At 40.8% G+C, this 26,115-nt stretch overlaps 2 protein-coding genes and 1 pseudogene across 6 annotated transcripts in view; 1 reads left to right on the top strand and 2 right to left on the bottom strand.

Moving 5' to 3' along the window:
• The window catches only part of ST7L (suppression of tumorigenicity 7 like), a 151,711-nt gene extending 131,445 nt beyond the window's left edge, over positions 1-20,266 (top strand). For all 4 annotated transcript variants that reach the window (XM_007169393.2, XM_007169389.3, XM_007169396.3 and 1 more), the window contains 2 exons: positions 15,956-16,040; positions 20,194-20,266. In XM_007169393.2, the coding sequence (XP_007169455.2) occupies positions 15,956-16,040; positions 20,194-20,243 (135 nt within the window). In that variant the 3' untranslated portion in view covers positions 20,244-20,266. The remainder of the gene's footprint in view (positions 1-15,955; positions 16,041-20,193) is intronic.
• Positions 6,612-26,115, bottom strand: part of CTTNBP2NL (CTTNBP2 N-terminal like) — a 64,775-nt gene continuing 45,271 nt past the window's right edge. For both annotated transcript variants that reach the window (XM_007169385.2, XM_007169386.2), the window contains 3 exons: positions 13,536-13,766; positions 10,079-10,186; positions 6,612-8,990 (listed from right to left, as the gene is read on the bottom strand). In XM_007169385.2, the coding sequence (XP_007169447.1) occupies positions 7,509-8,990; positions 10,079-10,186; positions 13,536-13,766 (1,821 nt within the window). In that variant the 3' untranslated portion in view covers positions 6,612-7,508. The remainder of the gene's footprint in view (positions 8,991-10,078; positions 10,187-13,535; positions 13,767-26,115) is intronic.
• LOC103013209 (26S proteasome regulatory subunit 4-like) lies at positions 20,200-21,690 on the bottom strand (annotated as a pseudogene).

Below are 26,115 nucleotides of genomic sequence, written 5' to 3'. Positions count from 1 at the left end.
TTGAAAATATGTGAATGAGGATTTAATAGTTTAACATTACTATATTGCTCTACCTCCTTTATGTTTGTATCCAGCTGGGACTGAAAACTCCCAGAAGGTAAGGATGAGGAATGTTGGCATGCGTGCGTGTGTGTGCGTGTGTGTGTGTGTGTGTGTGTGTGGAGGGGGGTTACTGGGGGAAACCGAGGAGACCGGGGCAGGGAGCAGAGCTTTCCCTTGGTGAGAATAAGGCTCACATAGAGTATGTGTGTGTGTGTGTGAGAGAGAGAGCTGCCAAGATCTGAGTTAGAGCAGAAGGAAAATGAGCCCTGAATAGGAGCCTTGTGTGTGGCCCTGTGGTGCTGACTCACCAAGACTCAGGAGAGGAAAACACACTAGGGATGAAGAAGGGGCCTGTATGTTGTGGCCACCACCGTACCACCCTGAGGACACCCTGTCTGCTCTGAGGCCCAAAAGGTCTTGAAAGGCTTTGATTTGTGTTGGGGGGCTGGGAGTGGGGAGTGGGCACTACAGAGAACGGAGATGGGTAAGTCTTTTGAGAATGCAAAAGACCCTTCCTGGGAGAGCTATGGGTTTGAGCTCAGGTGGGAAAGCAGGAGCACGATGAGGAGGTGTCTCTCCCCATGTATTCAGTTGCCCTCTCCTCCACAGGCAGGTGTGGCAGGTCAGATTCATAAGCGGGGAGGGATAGATGCTCATGGCCTCAGTGGCTTCTCGTCCACACCTCAGGAACAAGACATGCCTTATGAGTAAGTGCTTCCCAGAGCTGATGCTACAGATGGAGGCATGGCCTGGGAGTAGAAGCTCCACAATCCTCCCCACTCCCAGCCTCACCTCAGCCGTCAAACTGGTTGAGAGACACGAGGACAGGATTTTTGTGGCAAGCAGGATGGCAAGCAGCCCTAGGCCAGAAGGCAGAGGACAAAGCCCAGGTGAACAGGATCAAAGGTCAGACATTGTAGAGCAACAGGAGAGAGGAGGAAGGAGTGCCCGAGGGAGCAGCTAGGGAGGGAAGGAGTGGGTAGCTGAAGCAGAAAGAGGGAGCCAGCCTGACTGACTTTTCAACCCAGGCCTCATTCTCCTCATCTGTAGAACGAGGGAGCTAGAATCAAGGGTCTCTAAGCTTCCTTCTCGCTCTAACATTTGATGACTCCATGTGTGTAGACGATCATCCCCCTCCTTTCTCCCTACCAAAGTCCCCACTCCTTCAGTGTCCTGTTCCTAGCTCAAAGTCTCAAAAGAAAGTCTCAAAAGAAATCTAGTGAACCAGTGGATTCATACTTAGGTGTATGACTGACCATAAGCTAATATTCTGAACTCCCCAAATGTATTACATAGTTTTGACTATAGTGTGGCCACTGGAAGGAGAGTGGACTTGAAGGCCAAATGGATGAAGGTTTGAATCCCAGCTGTGCCGCTGAATCTCAGCCCTGCTCTGCTGTAGGACCTTGAGCAATGTACTGTGCCTCAGTAGGTATTCATTACTTTATGGGTCAAGCAGGAATAACCTGCCTCTTTTAGTAGTTGAGTTGATTAAATGAAGTAACATATGTAATATACCTGATTGAGAGCTTGGCACCAAATAAAATACTCAGAAAATGTGTCCACCCACCTTTAGAGGACTTAACCATGACAGAAAGAACAGAGTCTGAGAGATTAAGGTGCAAGAGGCTTACCAGAGAGAACCCTGGGACCCACAGGGAGAGAGGGGAGGGGAGGAAAATGAAGGGGCAGGAAAGTTGAGCTGCAACGCAGTCTCAGTAGAGGGTTCAGCCAACCCTACAGGGGGTTTTGAAGCTGAGATGTCCCTTCAGAGCTCCCTTGATTTGGGACAAGGAGGCCAGGTCTTTATATTCCATATCAATCAGTCTTTAGATATGAACTGCCCATGGATGGGAGATGTGACCTTGGTCAAATTGCTTTCTTCAGTTAAGGCAATTCCTATAAGGGGCTTATAGCCGAGGGCTGTTTCCTGTCAGCATTTCCTGCAGCTAGGGAAATAAATCTTTCATTCCTGAAGGGAGACCTGAGTGTCTGCCATGCTGAATTAGTGAGTAGGACTCTTGTCGGGGATAAGGCCTGTTGGTACACTTCCTAGTGATTTCTCCAAGCCAACCACACAACCGTCTACAGTGTGCAGAGCCACGAGACCTTCCCTGTGCCCCTCCAGCCTAACAGCAGCACAAGTAGTCACACCGCTGGGAGAAAAGAAGCTGCTTTTACATCCCTCCAAGGGAATCACTTGTAGGTGTCCCAGAAGTACCCATTGGATTCTTTCCGAAGCTTGTCTTTTCTCTTTTGCTTATAGGGATTTAGAGGGTAGGAGGGGGACATTTATGTGTAATTCAGCAAGGTCCTTTCTCAATGTGCCTTTTGCCCATTCCTAGGTCTTCCCTACAAGTTATTTGAGAATGTTTTGCAGAGTGCTGTGGCCTGGGAGCTCCTTCTTATACCAGCCCAAGCCCTTGCAGAGAGCACTCCACATTGCTGTCTGTCTCCCTGAAACAGGACTCAGCTCTTGGGGCCCTCTTGTGCCTCTCTCCCTGACCTCATCCTAAGACCAAGACAAGCCAACTGAAACATAATGCAAACACAGGGAGACAGTGCAGAACTCCAGGTAAGTAATGCTTTGGTGAGAGGAGAAAAGACATTTGCTTCTTTTCTAGTTAACTTTTTCCTGCCCACAAAGATCTGTTTTTGCTAGGACCGCCTTTAACGACCCTATATGGCATTTAAACCCCACTTGCATTATTCAGTTGTCTCTGGTAACTTTTTTTTTTTTTTTTAAATTAACCATTTTAACATTTTTTAAAAATACTTTATTTATTCTATTTATTTATTTATGACTGTGTTGGGTCTCTTAGTTTTCGTGCGAGGGCTTTCTCTAGTTGCGGCAAGTGGGGGCCACTCTTCATCGCGGTGCGGGGGCCGCTCTTCATCGCGGTGCGCGGGCCTCTCACTATCGCGGCCCCTCCCGTTGCGGGGCACAGGCTCCAGACGCGCAGGCTCAGTAGTTGTGGCTCACGGGCCCAGTTGCTCCGTGGCATGTGGGATCTTCCCAGACCAGGGCTCGAACCCGTGTCCCCTGCATTGGCAGGCAGATTCTCAGCCACTGCGCCACCAGGGAAGCCCCGTCTCTGGTAACTTTTTGTGTTGTTGTGCACCCCCCAGCCAGAGCGTACCTTGAGGTTTTCTACAGTAGCTATTTTGGTTTCTGTCTCGTCTTAATGAGTTGCTTCAGGGGAATTAAGATGTCTTGTTTTTGTTGCATTTACCTGACCTGATAAAAGGTCTCTAGGTTAGGGCGGTGGAGGAGCAGCATGGTGTCCTGCAAGGTTTAAACCTGCCTCATGCTAAGCAGCAGCCCAGGCACTTATCTTGAGCTCCACCTTGGTCTACTGATCAGAATCTCCAGGGGGAGGGGCCTGGAACTGGCATTAATGAGTGACTCAGGAGATTCTCATTTGGGAAGCAGGTAGTGGAAAGAGCAAAGTACTGGGTTTTCAATTCAGGCCCTGTCACTTACTAAGGTCTCTAGTACAAATCTCTGGTCTTCAACTACCTCATGTGCACACTGGAGATGATAACCCCTCACAGCACCCTCGTGCAAATTAGTGAGGGACTATGTGTGTGGAATCATTAACACGGTGCTTGGAATCCACGTAGGCACTCTTGACTCCGAGTATCACTGACATTCTAGCAAAACAGATTCCAGAGCTCAAGACATCTCCTTAGGTTAGAGGCAAGTAAGTTCTTGTGAAAGAACAGGTGTGGGCTATGAGGCACCATTTCTCACAATGTGATCCTCAGATCACCTGGTCCCTAGGCCCAATCCCCAGGCATCCTTATTTTTAGCAGGATTCCCTTAAGCACAGTAAAGTTTGAGAATCACTACCCCAGTCTCCTTTCTCCTCCTTTACTTGTACCAATGAACTGGCCACTGATACGTGAGCAGATGGGTTGGACAGGCTCTCAAGTTTTCTCAACTAGTTTTATAGCAATTAAATTAAAATTACTCCCGTGAAACAATGCTCATTGCCTACCTCTGATGCATTATGAAAACACAAAATATTTTGAAGCAGCATTTCTCAAGACATTTGAAGTTGTTTCAAGGGCTAAGCATCAGAAGCGCTCTTTATAAATTACACACACACACACACACAAATTGACAAGGCAGCATTGCTGAAGTGAGGCTGTTATGAAAAAATGGATATACCCTGTGTTTGTTGAAATGATCATTAATTGGCTTAAATGCTGGGAACTTAGATATGTAAACATCCACACTGTTTGAACGTCTTTTGTACATCAAAGGATTTTCAAGTGCTTTTGTCTGGCTACACTAGCATTTGCTAACAGTGTAGCAGCAACAGCACTGGACTAGGAGACAAGAGATGCATTAGTCATTTGTAAAATGAGAGGGCTGGACAAGATCAGGCATTCTTAGAGTACATGATTCATGGATGGCTTCAGGGTCTCTAAACACTGTGAAGCCATCAACCAAATTTTGCACATAAGCATATACATTTTTCTGGGGATAGAGTCTAGCTGTTTTTAGATTCTCAAAAGGTCCAGAATCCCCAAATGGTTTAAAAATTACAGACCGGGTCATTGTGGAGACTTCTCCCAGCTCTAAGAGTCTAAGGAAAACCAATGTCCCAGCTCCTTTTGGGGTCTAACCTGGATGGGTCACTGACTTCGTTTGTTTTTTTAAAGCCAGGAGTGAGCGCTCCCTCTTCACCAATCTGCTCCTTCCCCAACAAAATCGGCCCTGTTGTGCAACATTCTTCATTTCATACAAACAAGACTATCTTTTGCCCAGACAGTAGGATTTAACTTGTTTTAATGTAGTCTGCTATAAAAACAGGTGAAGACTTCTGCACGGTACATTTGGCTTTACAAATGTTAATGACTAGTTAATGCTTGTGCTATGCATTGCACAGCATTATAATCTGTTGACCAGTAACATAGCTTTTGCAACATGGGTTAAGACCAAAATTGTGAATCACAGAACTTTTACTTAGCACACACACAATCTACAGCAAACTTAAATACTTATCTATAATACCTAGCTGGATTATTAGATCCATTGCAGTATTGTGCTTATTTATCTCAGAAGATAGGCAACTAGCAAAAATACACATTTCTTTTGCATTTCCCCACCCCCATATTACACTGTAAAAGAAATACATTATTCAGTGCATTTCCTAAGAAATAAACTTCCTTATAGTATCTCTCTCTATATATCTATGCCAAAACAAAAGAAGAGCACAATGCAATTTGTAAGATTACCATTTAAAGCAAGAGGTAATAACACTCTGGGATTATAGCCCCCTCTTCTGCTTAGAAAGTTCAGCTATTTTATCATCCAGTTCATGTGACTATGCACGGGAATAAAACTTAATGCATGATTGCTCTGGGAAGTTTAAGATAACCCCTTTATCATTTGGTAGACACGCTGGGGCATTAATAGTATTTTAATTTTTTGATGTATTGTCTTTAGTCAGACCATAAGCTGTGCAGACACCAATATACTCCATAGTGATTTATCTTGATTTCCATCACTTGCTTTTCCCCCATCAACTCATGCTGGATTAAGAGGAAACAGATTTAAATTATAGCAGGTCAGTGGCTGCTGGATAGATATTGGCTAGAAGAATGTATGTGAGGACACCAAGGCCTCTTCATCCTTGTGGACACAAAATCATGTACCCACCATATCTGAGCTGGGTTGCAGACAGTCCTGTTTGGAAGAGGAGACTAGTCATTATACTCTGCGGAGTTTGTTGGCTGTGCTAGCCAATAGGCTGGAAAGTCTGGAGGCTTCTGTCCTCACAAACTTGCTGTGATGGAAATGACAGAAGTTTCTAGAATGAAAGAGGCTGCAGCTTGGCAGCTTGTGGGCTGAATCCAGCTGCAGAAGTGTTTAACTAGCAGTATTTAAATTTTGATCAGTTCTTGATATTTAAAAATGAGAATGTTTCTCATGAAAATTTGGATTTCATAAAAATTTTAGGAGCTGGTAACACGGGTTTAGCATTCTTGCATGGCAACAAGCAGCTGAAACTGAACAGGGGGTGCCCTTTTTAACGGGGCTTGGGCACTTCAGTTTGCTACAGCTCCCACTGCTCCCAACTGTCATACATCACGTGAGTGACCGACCTGTTTCACTCATTTATATGACCAGTTGAGTTTTGTTGACACTGGGTTGCTTTGGCCTTGTCTTCTTATAATGCTGAAGACCTGATTTCATTTGAAATTTTCCCCTCCCAGTGGACAAGATTCCTCCTTTGACTGACTGGGTCCCAGCTATATCTAGTTGCTTTGGTAGGTAATCTTAACATGCATTTCTACTCGTCCTTTATGCTATATTGCAAACTCCAAAGATATAATCACACTAATATTTATGTGTTTAAGTGTGTGTATGTTAAACACGTAAAGGGGTGTTTATCTATACAGATATATGTATACTTCCATTTAGGCAAAAGTTAATTTGGTTCCACAGATAGACACAGAGTGCTGGCAGCTTGGAGAAAAGTGTAACAATTTGCTAAAACCTGTATAATTCTGACTTATAATATTACAGTGAACTGTAATATTATAACTATAAGACAGTGAACTTTAAGTTATTGCTTTTTCATTACAGAATAAAGATCTCATTCTGTTGCAAACTTTTATACAGAATGAGTAACCATTTCCTATTCAAGTAATAGCAATCGGAATCAGAAGTTCCTTACACAACAGTAGATGCCTGAAGATATTTTTGAAGGAGATGTGATTTCATTGTATTCAAAAACTTATGCAGGAAACTGGGAGCGATGTAATTTTTCAAAAGTACAAGAAAATCAGCACCCCAACTGCTTAATGTTAAGGAGGGTTTCTCAAGGGCTCTATAACGCTCAGCTTTGTGGCAAGTTCACACCCACCTTTAGGATTCCCATTCTACTTATGCAGCCTTGTTTCTGAACACAAAACTTGTATTAAAAAACAGTGAAAGAGGATTAAAAGCAGTGTTGGTTTTTAACATTAAGAATTCACAGAGGGTCTCATTTTTTGCAGTTAAATGATCCATTTTGTGTTACTGCTGCAGAATCACATTCATATGGCAGTCTAATTTCAGGCACTTTTAAAACATGTTCATCTGGAATAAAGTCTGCATGAGCCACTTCCACATAATTCAAAATGAGTGTTGAGTGACTCTAGTCCCCAAATAGACAGGAAATCACCACCTGGTACTCAATTAGCTTTCTCCATCATAACACGATGGTGACTGCAAAGCTTAGACATCTTTGAGGTGCCCTTCTAGCTTTAGCACAAAGATGTGGATCATAAAAATCCAAACTACTTAGTTTCTACCTAAAAAATACAAAAAGGTGAAATACACTAAATGTATTATACAGATAGTTTCAGCTACTATCAAAATAAATAACATGATCTGACTCAATGGCTTGACTCTGAGCTCTTGGATGAAATCTGATGGAATGTCAAATGTGGAGACTCCCTCCTAGGGACTAGCTACTGGTAGGCAAGAGTATCTCAACATCCTTGCCATTGGCTACGACAGCATTAGAAGAGCAGCTGCTGGCAAGGTCTTCTGTGGTGGTCAAAGAGGATGCCTGGGGATGAGGTTTGCTCAGTGGAGTGGCAGCAGACGGAGAAGGAGCGAGGCCAGGTTTCTTGGGTGGGATGGGTGGAGGGTTTCCTCTCTCAGCTCTGGGGATGGTAGGGGACTTGATCCCTGGAGACAGGGGGCTCAGAGGACTAGACACTTTCCCTGGAGTAGGTGAATGGCTGCTGTCACCTCTTGGGCTGGCAGTGTTGGCCAGATTTCGATAGTCTGTGCCAAAGGGAGAGCTGTTGGGAGACACGGGCTTGATTGGTCCTTGTTGGCTAGTGAATCTGGAGAGCACCTGGGTGACTGTGTTTCGGGCCAGCTGCTTGGCGGCAGAGTTGTCTATGAGGGTTGGGGATAGATCCCTGGATGGAGGGCTCTGTAGACCACTAGCTTGTTGGTCCTGATCTGCTTGGGACTGAAATTTGTGCCGAGCTGCATGGAACCGCTGGTTGATCCCTACTTGGTAGGATGACTGGTAGCCAGGGCTGCTAGCTGATGACCCCAATAAGCGCTTGGTTAGTACTGGTGAAGAGCAAGGAGAGGATGTGAGAGAGGAAGAGGCAGTGCTGCTGGGGGACAGTGAACTCCCACTGGAAGGGAGGTGACCAGGCGCTGGGACTGGAGTCTCTATTCCCACAGGACACCCACCATTCTCTACTGCTTTCTCTTGGGCCAATCCCACAGGCTTCTCTCGTGGAGGCGCTTGGTTTTCTACACTGCTGCCTGTAATCAGCTCCTTGGTAGTTTGCATTTCTGGGTCAAAATGTCCATTGGTTTTTGCATAAGAGTAAGCAGGAGTGGTGGGACCAGGCAGCCCTGTGGCTGTTACCTTGGCCGTGCTGCTCCCATGGGTTCTTTCTGCCTGAAAACTCTCCGTTTGGCAAAATACAGACACTAGCACGGGCGGCTCAGTTGCCGTGCCTTTAGACAGGGTTACTGGTTTCTTCCCTTGCTCGCCGGGGCTACTTTGCTGGTGCAAAGCCTCTAGGTCTTTCACTATCTTCTTCAAACTCTCCATCTCTTCTTTCAGAGTTCTGGTCCGGTTCTCTTCTCGGTTCAGCTTTGCTCTCAGTTGTTCCCTCTCAATGTCAAACTCAGACAACTGCTTCTCCACCTGGGCTTCCGTCTGCAAGCCCCGCTTCCTCTCAGCAGCCAGCTCTTCCTCCAGCTTGCTCACCCGACTCTTCTCCTTCTCTAGTTTCAGGCTCAGCTCTCCCGCCTTCTGGCCTTCCTCGGCGGCCTTGTTGGTGGCCTTCTTGCACTCGCGCACCAGCATGGAGGAGAGCTGCTTGTGGCGGGAGCGCTCCTCTTCCAGCTGACTGGAGAGCTTCTTCTGCTCTTTTTCAAACTTTTTCACTTGGGACTTTTCAAATTCCAACTACAAAAGAATGCCACCACACATCTTGATTAGAGTAAGGAAACAAAGAGATACTGAAAAACTCTTATCAAGTAGAGTGTATCACGCTAGCTGTTCTCTGGCACATGGGATTACCATGTATGCCATGTGCTTACATCAAATATTTAAGTATCAGAACACCTACCATAAAAATGTACACACTACGACTTAATCTTTCTTTGATGATTTAGGAGGCACTTCTAGCTCTTGTTGTCTCAGGGTTATTGTGGGAATCTGAATCATCATGTTTTATGTTATGGAAAGTTCAGAGGATTAGAACCAATCAAAACAGCAGAAAGCCATATCAACCAGATTTTGTGATGAATGCTGCTGATAACTTTTAAAGCTTCAGTAATAATTCTTTCTGGTCTTAAAAACAAACAAACGTAAGTAGTTGCATTTGAATCATTCTTCTTATACAAATGCCATTTGCTTTAATCATCATCCCAACCCTATTTAAGGCACAGAGTGAGAGGGAAAGGGTTGAAGGAACCCTTTTAGTCAGTGTTTTTCAAACTCTGAGACTCATTCATGGACGGCAAACCATTCAGTGAGCCGTGATCAGAAATAAAAAAAAATGAAATAGAAGCGAAAATATCAATGTGTATTATAAGCAGTAAGGGTTAGGTGTGATTTCATGAGATTTTTGTTTCAGGCATATGTATATATGTGTATATATACTGGGTTGTGGTGTAAAATGTATTTCTTACCAGGAGTCCTAAGTCAAAAAAAGTTGGAGAGTTCAAAGTTAGTGTTCCCCAAAGCGTGTTCTATGGAACGACAGTCCCATAGTGAATGATCTATGTTAAAAGATTTTATGAAAACATAAATTTGCTGAACACAGAATACCCTATCTTGTTCTTGAAGACTCACAGCGTGCTTCTGCATACTAAAGGGTCTAACAAACTGAAGTTAGAAACCTCTTTAACTTGTTTAATCCAGTAATTCCCAGACTTATTTGACCACAAAGCCCCCTTTTTTCGAGCAACACCAATTTACACCCTGCAGAATAATCTTCAAGAAATGCTACTCTAGGCAAATGCTGCTCTGAGCCCCTCCACCTTAATTACCTGTTGAGTCAGCCGCTCTCTCTCCTTCTCCAGCATGTAGGTGACATCATCTCCTTCAGCTGTGTCCTGTGCATGCCTTTGCCTTTCTTCCTCAAGGTCTAGGATTACCTTTAAGGAATTAAAAAAAAAAATCATTTTCAAATATCAAGGAGTCACACTTAGAATACAATTAAATACTAAGTGTCTTTCTAAGTACCCAAGATCATTCCATAGATAAATAAATAAGTAAATCCCAGTCAGGGCCATCAAGGAGCACACTGTCTAGAAGGGTGAAAGAGATGCAAGCGATGTGCTAGGAAACAATACGGTACACACTTATCCGAGGTAACACGAAGTGGCATGTAAATAGAAGAGAGCAACTCATTAGCTGTAGGGGCTGAGAAGGTTTCAGAGAATTAATAAAAGTTTGGTGGGACTAGGGGACAGGTGTAGGTGATGAAGCAAGGCAGGACCATGGAAAGCTGAAAGCTGAGGCTCTCCCTTGATGTTCAAATCACTGGAGGTACCAGAGAGTGAAGCCTAAAATGAAACATTTCAAATAGGTGACATCCTAACTGTGCCTTGCTTAATTAATATATGCATTTCGTGGACAGTAGATAAGAGGTGAAAAGACTCTCTTGACTTTATCCTGCATTTGCAAAGGCTCAATTATTGAGATCTTAAGTGGAGATTTTTCACAAGGGTTTTTAATTAACCTGCCTACCCCATTCCACTTATCCTTGTGCCAAGGGATTAAGCCCAATTTTAAGAATACAAATTTAAAGGGACATTTCCCCACATAATCCTGCCTACAACTGCATAATATTCCAATGGCTATGGATTCCTTCGTAGCTTCTGCTCATGCTTCAGAGGTGCCTTGGCCTAGACCTCCCTAGTCCGGAGCACTGTCATCCCAATGGCCATTTCCTACTGTTTCTCCTCACTAACAACTGTTATGAATGGAGAGAGAAAACTTTCTGGGACTCCTTTTTAAATACAAAAATGAAAACATTTTGGTGTATTTCCTTCTGGTTAAAAAAAAAGAAAACTTTTGCAACTTAATAGAAAGAACAGCTTTTGGCTAAAGGTGGTAGATCATCTCCTCTCCCTTCGGAGACGTCTAAAATGATAGAAATGGGATGAAAAGAATAAAAACCCACAAAGTCAAAAAGAGAGACTTTGGCAGACAAGAAATTGTAATAACATTCTGAAGAAAGAAAGTGGCTGGAGGAGTAGTAACTACTTTGGTACGGGGGAGGAAGCTGCTTTGCGCTGCAGGACCCCAAGGGCATATGGAACCCGCAGGTGGCAGATACCGCACCGGAGAGGTGAGATGTAGGAGAGAAGACAAGGGCACTGGCTCCAAGTTTGTATTTTCAGAAGAGTTATTCGTCCCCGCAACCTGATTCCTGTACACAGAATGCTCAGCCAGGCATCTACTGCCCGGGAATACACCAGATGTTTATCCTCTGAAGAAACAGAATGTGACAGTCTCCAGATCTAGTAATAACAGATATGACAGAGAATGACAGTGAGGAAAGGGTATTATGTCTGTTTAGGGGAGATGGCAGGGGTGGAGAGAAGGGAGGTGGGGTGTAAGATAATGAAATCCACATCTATAATAAAAGAAAGTAAATATAAGTGTCTAAAATTGATAAAGCAAGAGAGAGCAGTATATCAGTTAGAAATATGGAAGTTAGCTGCCAAAATAAACAGTTAAAAGAAAGAAGTGGTTGTCTCTAATATTGAGAAGGAGAGAGAATGGGAAGGGGTGGACTAGGGAACCCTATTTTTCGTAATAAGCAGAGTAACCACGTAATTGACTGTTCAAACCACTAACATGTCTGAGAGCCAAAGCGGGTATTGTTAACAACTATGCCAAGGCAACAGGCTTAAACTGGAATTTTCTCAGGCAAACTGGGACTATATGCGCCCTAATTATAAGCCTCTAGTTTGATGTCTAACACAGCCAGTGTTCTACTTTGATAAAACACTTAAGATCAGATAGGCAGCTGTTTTAAAATATTTAATACTATCTTACATTGAAATACAGTGTTAGGGAATTTTGAATTTTTTAACTCTTCCTCTCCCCAATCACCTAGAACCATAAATTATCCCAACACTACACCTTCAATGGGCATGACAGCCAGCCAGCCCTTCAGTACAACTCAGTTACTTCATGTACGAAATAGAAAACAGGCCTGCCTATCAAACAAGGATGTTGTGAAGATTTTCTTATAATATTACGTAAAAGCCCCCAAATTTAGGCAACTACCTCAAACTCATTGACACCTTTTAAATTGGGGCATAAATGTCTTCAGGTTACTTCAGTCTAGTCCAGAGGCTAAACTTTTCTGGGTCTTGGAGAGCTCTGAGAATTCAAGTAAGGATATGGGAAAAAAACTCATTTTCTACAAAATGCATGAACTTTTGGCATTCTGTATATTTTCTGGGGGATCATGGAACATCTGAGACCCATTCGTGGTTAAGAACTCCCACTCTGGCCTTTTGTTTGGACTCTGTGAAGGGAAAGAAAAATCATGGGCAAGACCTAAGCCCTTAAGCACTTTGTCAGATGCATTTTAAGCAGATGGCTCTCTAAAGCAGGTAACCATAAAAGTAAACGAAGGTCCATCAAACTGCAGCTGCTAACCCAATTTTTTCAGAATAAAATGCTTCCTACTAAATGCACTGATGTCCCCCCTTGTTGATATAAATCTAAACCAATAGTTCTTAAAAATGCAGACTCTAGCCAAGCATTTTTTTCCAGGCCAAATCTGAGCCATAAATGATAAGTCGGGGAATGAAATCACAAGCACTAGAAGAATTCCAAGGAGATGAGGTAGAGGAAAGCACAGGTTTGCCTTCCTATCTCAGGGGCTGTAAGACCTAGAAAAACACACACACACACACACACACACACACACACTTTCCTAACAGGGTAGAACAGCTTTAAGGTAAACAACCCTAGGGACTGTTTATGGTTTCATGAGAAGTAAAATGCAATGAAACTCAAAACCAGAAATAAATGAAAATAATCTATTGGCTTGTATGTTTATAGTCAGGTAAATTCTCTACTCCTCTCTCTCTCTCTCTCTGATATAGCACTCCCCAAATACCTGTTAATCTTTCTATTTATCACTTAAGTAAGCAAAGAGAGAACACTCCGTTCAGCTACAAGGCTTGGTCAAGCCCCAGTTTGTTGCCAGAGTTTGGATGACCAAGAGCTGAAAAAACATACCAAGTGTTTTGGAGTGTCATGTATCAAGAAGAAATGCCATCTGAAATAATGCGTCTGGCACACTGCCTAAATTTAACATTTGGAATGACCTGCATTTTCTATCTCCTGGCTCTCAGGTAAGCTCAGGGGCTTTTTTACACCTGTGAGACCTCCCAGTTAAACTACTATGAGAGCTGGCAGCTGACAAAGTGTCGGGCATTTCAGGAGTTTGCAGGCGCACGTCGGCGGTGAACCCACCTTGCGGTGCCTGCTCTCGGCGGCAGCCAGCTGCGACAGCATGCGCTCCTGCATGTTCTTGCACTGCTTCATCACCACCTTAAGGATCGACAGCGGGTTTGTGCAGACTGGCTGCTTCTCGCCATCGTTCTTCTCCTTCAGTGTTTCAAAGTCTCTCTGGAGTGCCATTAAAGGATCACTGATGTTGTATTTTCCATAGCGTTCTTCAATGAAAGTATCTCTGTGTTGGGCCTGGGGAAGAAGGGAAAATAAGTGTTTTGCTTTCAAATACTGCTGAGGAGGGTATCTGCTAGTAGTTAGACGTCAAAGGTAGTGGTGTGAGTATGAAGTAACCTTTTGACTACAAATCAGACAGGGTCATCTAAGTATAGAAACAACATCAGAAAAGGGGCATAGCAATATTAATGGGAACAAATACTTATGTAAAGCTAAGTACCAGTTAGACATTGATCTAAGTGTTTAGGTTCAGGTTATTTAAATTTTACAACCCTATAAGGTAGTGCTATCATCTCCATTTTGCAGATGAGAAAATTACTACGGAGAGGTCAAGTGACTTGTTTCAGGTTACTCATCTAGCAAGCTGTCAGAATTGGGATTTAAACCCAGGCAGCTTGGCTCTAGAGTCTGTGACCTTAACCACCACACTTACTGCCTCAGCTTATGAATGCTTCTATTACCAACAGGTATATCTTATCTTTTCTGTGTTATGGCATTTGCATTTCTAAAATACGGTAAGCATAATACCTTTAAGAGTTTATATGTTTAGAGACCTAACCAGGTGGCTGTAGATAAGTAAAGGACACTAAAGATATTTTTACATTGTAATCGAGGACTGTTTGTGATTTGTCCACATAGAACTTCACTCAATTGTTGGCCGGTCAAGAGGGTGGAGGCACTCACCACTAGAGGTGCAGACAAAGTCCTTCTACCTGCTGCCAAATTCCACCCCCCTCTTCTAACCTCTGTTCAGCTGTCTTCCATCCTCCTTTCTGTCCCCTTCAGGGCTTGATGAGCTTTGGGGATGAAAGGGAACTTGAGCAGGGAATGTGGGCTGGTGCTTGGAGTCTGGCCTATGGCTTTGGGCCTGGGTGCCAAGTCAGGTCGAATGATCAGGAAGGGAGTGAAAGGAGATTCTTAGGCTTCCCTCTTATATCTGCTAGAAAAGACTTGAAGTACTATTTCATATAAGCATCATATATTACGCGCAGGTGAACAGAGTGAAATTAACAATTACTTTACTGAACAGACATCTAAATGTTTCCTGAGATATTTTACAAAAAAAAAAAAAAATGAAGTGTTAATAGAGGGTTGAGGAAACTTTCTCAAAAATCATAGCAAAGTACTATATAATTTAAGCTTTCAAATGAAATCTAGTTATGAAAACTACTGTTATTTCTCAATTTTTAAAAATTATTTCATCAGGAGCTACCACTACCCACAAATGGGAACCCATTTGAAAAGAAAAATACACAATTCAGTGACCATGCTTAAAAAACAAAAACCCTCAAGAAAATAAAGCAAACATGGGGTTTCTCTGACATGTTTCAGTGCTGAAAATTTGATGCCTCCTTCTTCATTAGAGACGGTCCAAGCTCAAGACTCAGGAATTAGCCTTGTGTTACAAATTTGTGTTGGTATCAGTTGGCAGATGTTCAAAGCAGAGTTAGAAGCCCTGGAGGTTTCACTTCTGGCTGGACTACAACTGCCTTAAGTGATGACATTACTGGAGTATTTGGGTGACATCTGCATACGAAATATTTGAAGCGTGAAATTCAGTTGTTCCTTTAAGTTACTGATAACCATCCTCCTAACCTGATTACAAGTGTGCGTGTGTGTGGGTGTGCACATGTGAGCATGTGAATTGAAGCGGGGAGGGATTTGAAAGACAGAATCCTATTTTTTTTCAGGTCCAAATTAAAAGGAAATTTTCAGTAAAATTTCAAAATAATCTTGTCTATTTAGGATAGAGGAAGACAAGACCAATTCCAAAATTGGCTATTTTTATTATTGTTTTTTAAGAATCATGGCAAGAATAGACAAAAAAGCTAATTTTTAGTTACATATTTAAGAGCATTAATGTCAAAGAACATGGGACTCATCAATGTTTTCTTTTCATTAAGAACATCTGTTTCTTTAAGTTCAGGTATAAAAACATGAGACTGATAACCCAGGATTCACTGAAAGTATCTGTAGCTATTAATGTCCTAAGGCAAATCCATGTTTAGAAAAACACAAAGGAAGCAAGAGAAAAAAAAAACTAAGAAGTTGAAATTCCACTTTTCTGTCACATCTTTTATTCATGATTACTGTTTCTGTATGATTAGCTATGGAAAAGAAACAATTATTGGTACTAAAATTGGTTGAGTAGGGCAAAAAGGAAAAAGTGAACCTGAGTATTTTTATGACCTTTTCCTTTTCAGAACACCATGGAGAAAGTGGGATGGGAGAGCAGAGCTGGGAGTACAATTCATGGTCTTGATGACGCTAAGAAGCTCTCTCTCTCAGGTTTGAGTATATAGTTAACTAATCCTTAAAAATATGACTTTTTAAAACCCACACTGTTATTATCCTGTAGAATTAATAAGCATCACAGAGTTACAAGTAATGGATGAGGAGCTTCTTTGGTGAGGTCTCAGACTTCTCTGAGAATAGTTGTTAAGCTGTCTGTTTTCTCTTGAAGTATTTCACAGTAATTCCATAATCACTTGCATAGTAATTACAAGATATACAAAATTGGTAGCTTCACACATAAATGAAAAGAATCTGCGGAATAATCTAAAAAAGGCTCCTTGTCACAAAACAATTCTTTTAAGTACATTCTAATATGGGACCCGAATATGGGAAAAGTGAATTCTGTATTATACCAAACACTGGATTGGAAAATGGGAGACGGAATATAGTATTTTCCATCCAACTTAATGCTTCAGTCAGGTGAATTTTATGTATTACACATTTAACACCACAAATAATAACAACAATAACCAAAAATAGATGTTAAGATTTGACAAATGAAAGAAGAGCTTTAGTGGAGGTGTGCATTGGTTATCTATTCCTGCATAACAAATTACTCCCAAATTTAAATGCTTAGTAAACATTTTTTATCTCATACAGTTTCTGAGGGTCAGGAATCTGGGAGGGGCTGAGGACTGAGCTGGGTGCTTCTGGCTCAGTGTCTCATGAGGTTGCAGTCAAGCTGCTGGCCACGGATGCAGCCATCTGAAGGCACGACTAGGGCTGCAGGATCCATTTCCAAGCTTAGTTGCTGGGTTAGGCCTTGGTTCCTTGCACGTACTGGCTTCCAACAGAGCAAGTGATGTGAGAGAGTGAGAGACAGACAGACATGCATAGACACATCAAGATGGAAGTCCCACTGTCTTGTAACCTAATCTCAGAAGTGACTTACTTTCTGATGTATTCTTGCAATCACACAGACCAACCCTGGTAAATGTGGGTCGGGGGGACTACTTAAGGGTGTGAATATCAGGAGGGAGGACCACTGGGGGCCATCGTGGAGGCTGGTTATCAACATGAATGACTAGCCATGCTACCACTACCATTTATGTTTCAGGTTAAAATTTAGAGGCTAAGTACCTATACTAAAAACTATCAAGGCTGAGTTTTAATATTTTAATGAAATTTCAGCTATTTTATAAGAACTTTAAAATGATCTGGATTTCACTTTTGGGGAGAGGAGTTCAGGAGTACAGCTAAAATCAATCAATTTCTTGCAATTTCATTATTTTTACTTCAATGACAACACATATTTTAACTGAACAGAAATTCCTACATTGTCAGAAAACACAATGATCTTTATTTCAGACAACAGTAAAGTAACTGGCTGGTTAGACAGATTCAATGATAGAAGATATTACTATAGCAGACAAAACATACTAGTCATCTATTACTCATTTATTTTTACTGTTACAGGCTGAATGAAACACAGCACTACTGAAAGCTTAAAATAAAACCACATAATATCCTTGGATATACCATGTTTGCTCTCCAAAAATTTCAGCTTTGCTATGATAAACTACAAAAAGAAACATGAAGCAATCACCATCTCTCTATAATAAATAAATAATTTATTTATTATAATAAATAACATATATGTATATATCATATATACATAATAGTTCAATAATATTATATGTAGATAATAGTATATATATATATATATATATATATATATATATATATATATATATATATATATATATATATATATTGACTGCATTGGGTCTTCGTTGCTGTGTGCGGGCTTTCTGTAGTTGCCACAAGTGGGGGCTATTCTTCATTGTGGTGCGCAGCCTTCTCATTGCAGTGGCTTCACTTGTTGCAGAGCACAGGCTCTGGCGCCTGGGCTTCAGTAGTTGTGGTGTGTGGGCTCAGTAGTTGTGGCGCACGGGCTTAGTTGCTCCGTGGCATGTGGGATCTTCCCGGACCAGGGATCAAACCTGTGTCCCCTGCATTGGCAGGCGGATTCTTAACCACTGCGCCACCAGGGAAGTCCCGATAATGGTATAAATTATATATATATTTCAATCTTAAAATAGGAAATCAATCTCTTTATTCTTTGGATGATAATCACCAACATGAAAAGTGGTTCCAAATGTAAAGGTGAAGAATTATGGCCCATTTAAATGGGGGCTTATATTTAAGTACAAGGTTTTATTTTCAAGACTCAGGCTGATACCAGAACTGTATTAGGATATGCAATTTTGCCATTTATTGCCAATTCTGAAGTGATACTTATAAAAGTAAACAGCAATATAAACAGTATGCCTTTAAAAATACCTGAATACTTCTATGTCAGGGATCAGAAAGACAAAAAACGTGATTCCAAAATGGTTTTTATTAATGTTACCAAAAGCATGTCAAAAGGAATCCTTTTTACACACAATATGAATCTATTAATCTTCAAATCATTTATACTCTGGAGTCCCTAATAAACTATAAATAGCTGCCTGAACAGCTGGAAATAAAGCAACCATTCTGGATAAAGATGATAACAACATTACAAGTATAACCTTTGTTCTGGAAGTTCCTTTTCACTTGCTGAAAGAAAACCAGATTTTACTGTTTGATAATATTGATAAAAGAGGATTTAGACTCATTGGAATTAAACTAATTTCTAGAAAATGGCACAAAATTTATCGTGGGAGTGAAAAGAGAAAATTTTCATCATTTAAAAAATGTCTAATATATTATTGAAAACCGAGTGCTCCTTCCACTTAACCATAAATGCTGTATTCTCAAATCTGGTCTTTTCTATATGTTTATTTTCTTTAATACTTTTGGGCCTTAGAGTCTAACAGAACTGGGATTATATCCTGTCACTACTACTTTCTGTACTACCTTTAGTAACAACCTTAACTTCTCTGTGCCTCAGATTCCTCATCTGTAGAATGAGGGTAACAATCTACCTATAGGTTTGTTATAAAAATTAAATGAGTAATGTAAAATGCTTCCTATAGTACCTGACACAAAGTAAATACTATAAATATGAATTAATTTTTTCAATAACCAAATTTAGAATATAGATTTTGCTGTTTTAGAGACAATGACTTAAACTCAACCCCACAGACTTAAGATTCTGTAAAACTGGATCAGGCTAGTAAATCTCCATTAAAAGCAAAATGAAATTCACCAATCCCAGATAACTCAGAAGTAACACATCACTAAAAATGTATCAGGAACCTGGATAACCAATAACATTCTATTTACTTAGCAATCAATCCTGAACTGGCATGTGACATATTATATAACGTGGTCAATTGATATTTACCTCTTGCATTGTTATTAAACACTCCTCATTTTTCTGTCTTTTCTTTCAACCTACTTAGATTGCAAGTGATCTGAAGGAAAAAGCACTTATACATCTTTCTTCTTCCTATATCCTATATTTTGCCTTAAGCCCAAGATATGTAACAGATATTTATTTTCCAGCCTCTTTCCTGATGTCTTAGCCTCTCCTTGCTCTCATCATTTTAGTGAGGTCAATATTTTATTTTGCTGTTAGTAAAATCTAGGATTTACTTAGTATAATCACTTAAGGTAATATCAATTTATATATTTAGCAAACTGACTTTGAAGCAGATGAGCTTCAAAGATTCCCCTTGTATTTTTAATAAAACGTTCATCATCCTGGTAAAAAAAAAAAAAAAAGATTCCCCTTGGGGTCAGTTTGCAACCACAGATATTTATAAAAGCAATTATTTACATAAGTTCAGAGGATCATGTTACAATATTATGTGACTACAGTGTAATAAATTCTTTTGAAGACTAAAAATGGTTAAGTTTAGTACAAATAGCTACAAGTGTAGTACTTCTAGCTAGTAGACTGCTTATTGATAGAATAAGAATATGGGTAAACAGAACAATGTAGCTGCTTCAACATTCAGATTCCAGAGAGTCCTGAGAAAACTCCTAATGAAATTGAAATAGGTGTATTGAGTTTTTTTGTCTTTGTTCTGTTTTATTATTTTAGTCTATGTATGTGATAGAAACAAGTTACATATACATTCTGGACTGGGTCTAAATAAAAAACTTTTTGAGGCGGGGACGAAAATGTGTAAGGGATTCTATAAGGCCTGAACAAATTAATGCTCTGAATATAAATTAAGAATTTGAAAGTATAATTTTTTTTTTGTTTTTTGAGAAAGAGCACGCTTTATTGGGAAGAGAGCACTGCACGTGACCAACATATGAAGAGAGTCGGATGGGCATCCTACACATCACACTCAAAAGGTACTCAGGATGCTATGCTAATGAAGATTAGCTGGAACATGCACTCCTGGGAAACTTCCCCAACCTCACACCTCTGAGGGATCGACACACTTCCAACCTTTTTCTGGAAGGCTACTGTGGTCTACTAGAGATAGAGTCCCTCAGGGGTGCCTTGTTTTTTATAAAGAACATTTTCTTTAAACTTTTTGAAGTCTTCATTTGTTACTTTTATCCTACGTTCTCTCAAGGCCATCAGACCAGCTTCCATACAGATTGCCTTGATGTTGGCATCAGACAGGTCATCTTTAGCCATGATCAAGTCGTCCAGGGTTACGTCGTCGGCTAGTGTCATCCTGCTCATGTGGATGTGAAAGATGCGCTTCTTCGTCTTTTCATCCAGCAAGGTGAACTCGATCTTCCTGTCAATGCGGCCTGGTCTGATAAGTGCTGGGTCCAAAGTCTCTATTCAGTTTGTGGCCATGATAACTTTCACGTCTCCCCTTGAATCAAACCCATCCAACTGGTTCAACAGCTCCAACACTGTTCACTGAACTTCTCTCTCACCACCGGAATTTGAGTCATACCTTTCCTACCCAATAGCATCAATTTCATCAATAAACATGATGGATGGTGCGTATTCTTCAGCAACTCAAAACAGTTCCCGAACAAGTATGGGCCCATCGCCTAGGTACTTCTAAATAAGTTCAGAGCCAGCCAACCACTCTCAAGAAAGTGGCCGAGTTTTGATTTGCTACTGCTTTGGCTAGGAAGGTTTTACCTGTGCTGGGTGGACCATACAGAATGACCCCCTTAGGGGGCTTTATACCCATCTCTTCATAATATGTAGGATGAGTGAGTGGAAGTTCCACAGATTCCTTAATTTCCTGGATTTGGTTGTCCAATGCCCCAATATCAGCATAGGTCTCCTGGGGGGCCTTTTCCACCTTCATCACTGTGATCAAGGGATCCATATCATCCATCAGCACCCCTATCACAGCATGCACCTGTGGTTGAGCAGGACCGAGCAGCCCGGTTCCAGCAGATCCTTGTCTACAAATGAAAGAATGCTGACGTAGTGTTCTGAGCCCACAGACGTAGACACGATGGCATGATTGTCATCAATGATCTCTTCCAAGGTTCCTACCGACATTGGGGTGCCCCTCAGATCACCCACCTTTGATCTTTCCTCCTCTTGCATTTCTTCTAAAGGCCTCATTTGTTCCTGATTTCTAATGAATTCTTCCTCCATGAGAAGATAGTCTTTAATTCCCTCTAACTTCAATAATTTTAACCAGCACTGAGTGTGAGGTGTCAGCAGGGGCAGTATGCTGCCAGCATCTGGTCCCTTTGTTTTCTTCTTCTTTTGCTCCACTCTAGCTAGTATAGGAGATTCATATTTCTTTTTCTTATCCTTGTCATCCTTCTTTCCACCTCCAGGACCATGACCACCACTCTGACTTTGAGGCCTCTTGCTTCGGCCACTCGAGCCGCTACTGCCACAAGTCGAAAGTATAATTTTTAATGCTGCATTAGATCTTAATCTCTTTTATTCAAGGGACCATACATCTCTTAAAATATGATGAGAGGGAGGACCGTCAAGATGGTGGAGGAGTAAGACGTGGAGATCAACTTGCTCCCCACAAATACATCAAAAATACATCTACATGTGGAACAGCTCCTACAGAACACCTACTGAACGTTGGCAGAAGACCTCAGACTTCCCGGAAGTCAAGAAATTCCCCACGTACCTGGCTGTGTGGCTGACAGGGTCTTGGTGCTCTGGCCAGGTGTCAGGCCTGAGCCTCTGAGTGGGAGAGCCAAGTTCAGGGCACTGGATCACCAGAGACCTACTGGCCCCATGTAATATCAATCAGTGAGAGCTCTCCCAGAGATCTCTGTCTCAACGCTAAGACCCAGCTCCACTTGACGACCAGCAAGCTCCAGTGCTGGATACCCCATGCCAAACAACTAGCAAGACAGGAACACAACCCCACCCATTAGCAGAGAGGCTGCCTAAGATCATACTAAGTTCACAGACACCCCAAAACACACCACCAGATGTAGTCCTGCTCACCAGGAAGACAAGATCCAGCCTCATCCACCAGAACACAGGCACTAGTCCCCTCCATCAGGAAGCCTACACAACCCACTGAACCAACCTTACTCACTGGGGGGCAGACACCAAAAATAACGGGAACTACGAACCTGCAGCATGTGAAAAGGAGACCCCAAAAAGTAAGTTAATCAAAATGAGAAGACAGAGAAATATGCAGCAGATGAAGGAGCAAGGTAAAAACCCACCAGACCAAACAAATGAAGAGGAAATAGGCAGTCTACCTGAAAAAGAATTCAGAGTAATAACAGTAAAGATGATCCAAAATCTTGGAAATAGAATGGAGAAAATATAAGAAACGTTTAACAAGAAACTAGAAGAACTAAAGAGCAAACAAACAATGATGAACAACACAATGAATGAAATTAAAAATTCTCTAGGAGGAATCAATAGCAGAATAACTGAGGCAGAAGAACGGATAAGTGACCTGGAAGATAAAACAGTGGGAAAAACTACCACAGAGCAGAATAAAGAAAAAATAATGATAAGAATTGAGGACAGTCTCAGAGACCTCTGGGACAACATTAAATGCACGAACATTCGAATTATAGGGGTCCCAGAAGAAGAAGAGAAAAAGAAAGGGACTCAGAAAATATTTGAAGAGATTATAATTGAAAACTTCCCTAACATGGGAAAGGAAATAGTCAAGTCCATGAAGCGCAGGGAGTCCCATACAGGATAAATCCAAGGAGAAACACGCCAAGACACATATTAATCAAAATATCAAAAAATAAATACAAAGTAAAAATATTAAAAGCAGCAAGGGAAAAGCAACAAATAACATACCAGGGAATCCCCATAAGGTTAACAGCTGATCTTTCAGCAGAAACTCTGCAAGCCAGAAGGGAGTAGCAGGACATATATAAAGGGATGAAAGGGAAAAAACTACAACCAAGATTACCCTACAAAGCAAGGATCTCAATCAGATTCAACAGAGAAATTAAAACCTTTACAGACAAGCAAAAGCTGAGAGAATTCAGCACCACCAAACCAGCTTTACAACAAATGCTAAAGGAACTTCTCTAGGCAGGAAATGTAAGAGAAGGAAAAGACCTACAATAACAAACCCAAAACAAGAAAATGGTAATAGGAACATACATAGCGATAATAACCTTAAATGTAAATGGATTAAATGCTCCAACCAGAAGACACAGACTGGCTGAATGGATATAAAAACAAGACCCGTATATATGCTATCTATAAGAGATCCACTTCAGACCTATGGACACATACAGACTGAAAGTGAGAGAATGAAAAACATATTCCATGCAATGGAAATCAAAAGAAAGCTGGAGTAGCAATTCTCATATCAGACAAAATAGACTTTAAAATAAAGACTATTACAAGAGACAAAGAAGGACACTACATAATGATCAAGGGGTCAATCCAAGAAGAAAATATAACAATTATAAATATTTATGCACCCAACATAGGAGCACCTCAATACATAAGGCAAATGCTAACAGCCATAAAAGGGGAAATTGACAGTAACACAATAACAGTAGGGGACTTTAACACCCCACTTTCACCAATGGACAGCTCATCCAAAATGAAAATAAATAAGGAAACACAAGCTTTAAATGACACATTAAACAAGATGGACTTAACTGATATTTATAGGACATTCCATCCCAAACCAACAGAATACACTTTCTTCTCAAGTGCTCATGGAACATTCTCCAGGATAGATCGTATCTTGGGTCACAAATCAAGCCTCATAAATTTACAAAAATTGAAATCGTATCAAGTATCTTTTCCGACCACTACGCTGTGAGACTAGATATCAATTACAGGAGAAAATCTGAAAAAATACAAACGCATGGAGGCTAAACAATATGCTACTAAATAACCAAGAGATCACTGAAGAAATCAAAGAGGAAATCAAAAAATACCTAGAAACAAATGACAATAAAAACACGACGACCCAAAACCTATGGGATACAGCAAAAGCAGTTCTAAGACAGAAGTTCATAGCAATACAATCCTACCTCAAGAAACAAGAAACATCTCAAATCAACAATCTAACCTTACACCTAAAGCAATTAGAGAAAGAAGAACAAAAAACCCCCAAAGTTAGCAGAAGGAAAGAAATCATAAAAATCAGATCAGAAATAAATGAAAAAGAAATGAAGGAAACGACAGCAAAGACCAATAAAACTAAACGCTGGTTCTTTGAGAAGATAAACAACACTGATAAACCATTAGCCAGACTCATCAAGAAAAAAAGAAGACTCAAATCAACAGAATTAGAAATGAAAAAGGAGACGTTAACAACTGACACTGCATAAATACAAAGGATCATGAGAGATTACAAGCAGCTATATGCCAATAAAATGGACAACCTGGAAGAAATGGACAAATTCTTAGAAAAGCACAACCTTCCGAACTGAACCAGGAAGAAATGGAAAATATAAACAGACCAATCACAAGCACTGAAATTGAGACTGTGATTAAAAATCTTCCAACAAACAAAAGCCCAGGACCAGATGGCTTCACAGGCAAATTCTATCAAAGATTTAGAGAAGAGCTAACACCTATCCTCCTCAAACTCTTCCAAAATATAGCAGAGGGAGGAACACTCCCAAACTCATTCTATGAGGCCACCATCACCCTGACACCAAAACCAGACAAAGATGTCACAAAGAAAGAAAACTACAGGCCAATATCACTGATGAACATAGATGCAAAAATCCTCAACAAAATACTAGCAAACAGAATCCAGCAGCACATTAAAAGGATCATACACCATGATCAAGTGGGTTTTATCCCAGGAATGCAAGGATTCTTCAATGTACACAAATCAATCAATGTGATACACCATATTAAAAAAGTGAAGGAGAAAAACCATATGATCATCTCAATAGATGCAGAAAAAGCTTTTGACAAAATTCAACGTCTATTTATGATAAAAACTCTCCAGATAGTAGGCATAGAGGGAACTTACCTCAACATAATAAAGGCCATGTATGACAAACCCACAGCCAACCTCATTCTCAATGGTGAAAAACTGAAACCATTTCCACTAAGATCAGCAACAAGACAAGGTTGCCCACTCTCACCACTGTTATTCAACATAGTTCTGGAAGTTTTAGCCACAGCAATCAGAGATGAAAAAGAAATAAAAGGAATCCAAATTGGAAAAGAAGAAGTAAAACTGTTACTGTTTGCAGATGACATGATACTACACATAGAGAATCCTAAAGATGCTACTAGAAAACTACTAGAGCTAATCAATGAATTTGGTAAAGTAGCAGGATACAAGATTAATGCACAAATATCTCTTGCATTCCTATACACTAATGATGAAAAATCTGAAAGAGAAGTTAAGGAAACACTCCCATTTCCCATTGCAACACAAAGAATAAAATACCTAGGAATAAACCTACCTAGGTTTGTAGGAGACAAAAGACCTACATGCAGAAAACTGTAAGACACTGATGAAAGAAATTAAAGATGATACAAACAGATGGAGAGATATACCATGTTCTTGGACCGGAAGAATTAACATTGTGAAAATGACTATACTACCCAAAGCAATCTACAGATTAAGTGCAATCCCTATCAAACCACCAATGGCATTTTTCACAGAACTAGAACAAAAAATTTCACAATTTGTATGGAAACACAAAAGACCCCGAATAGCCAAAGCAATCTTGAGAAAGAAAAACGGAGCTGGAGGAATCTGGCTCCTTGACTTCAGACTATACTACAAAGCTACAATAATCAAGACAGTATGGTACT

This window comes from Balaenoptera acutorostrata, chromosome 1 (assembly GCF_949987535.1).
Source record: "Balaenoptera acutorostrata chromosome 1, mBalAcu1.1, whole genome shotgun sequence".
NCBI lineage: Eukaryota > Metazoa > Chordata > Mammalia > Artiodactyla > Balaenopteridae > Balaenoptera > Balaenoptera acutorostrata.
This window is presented reverse-complemented; position numbering and strand designations above follow the sequence as displayed.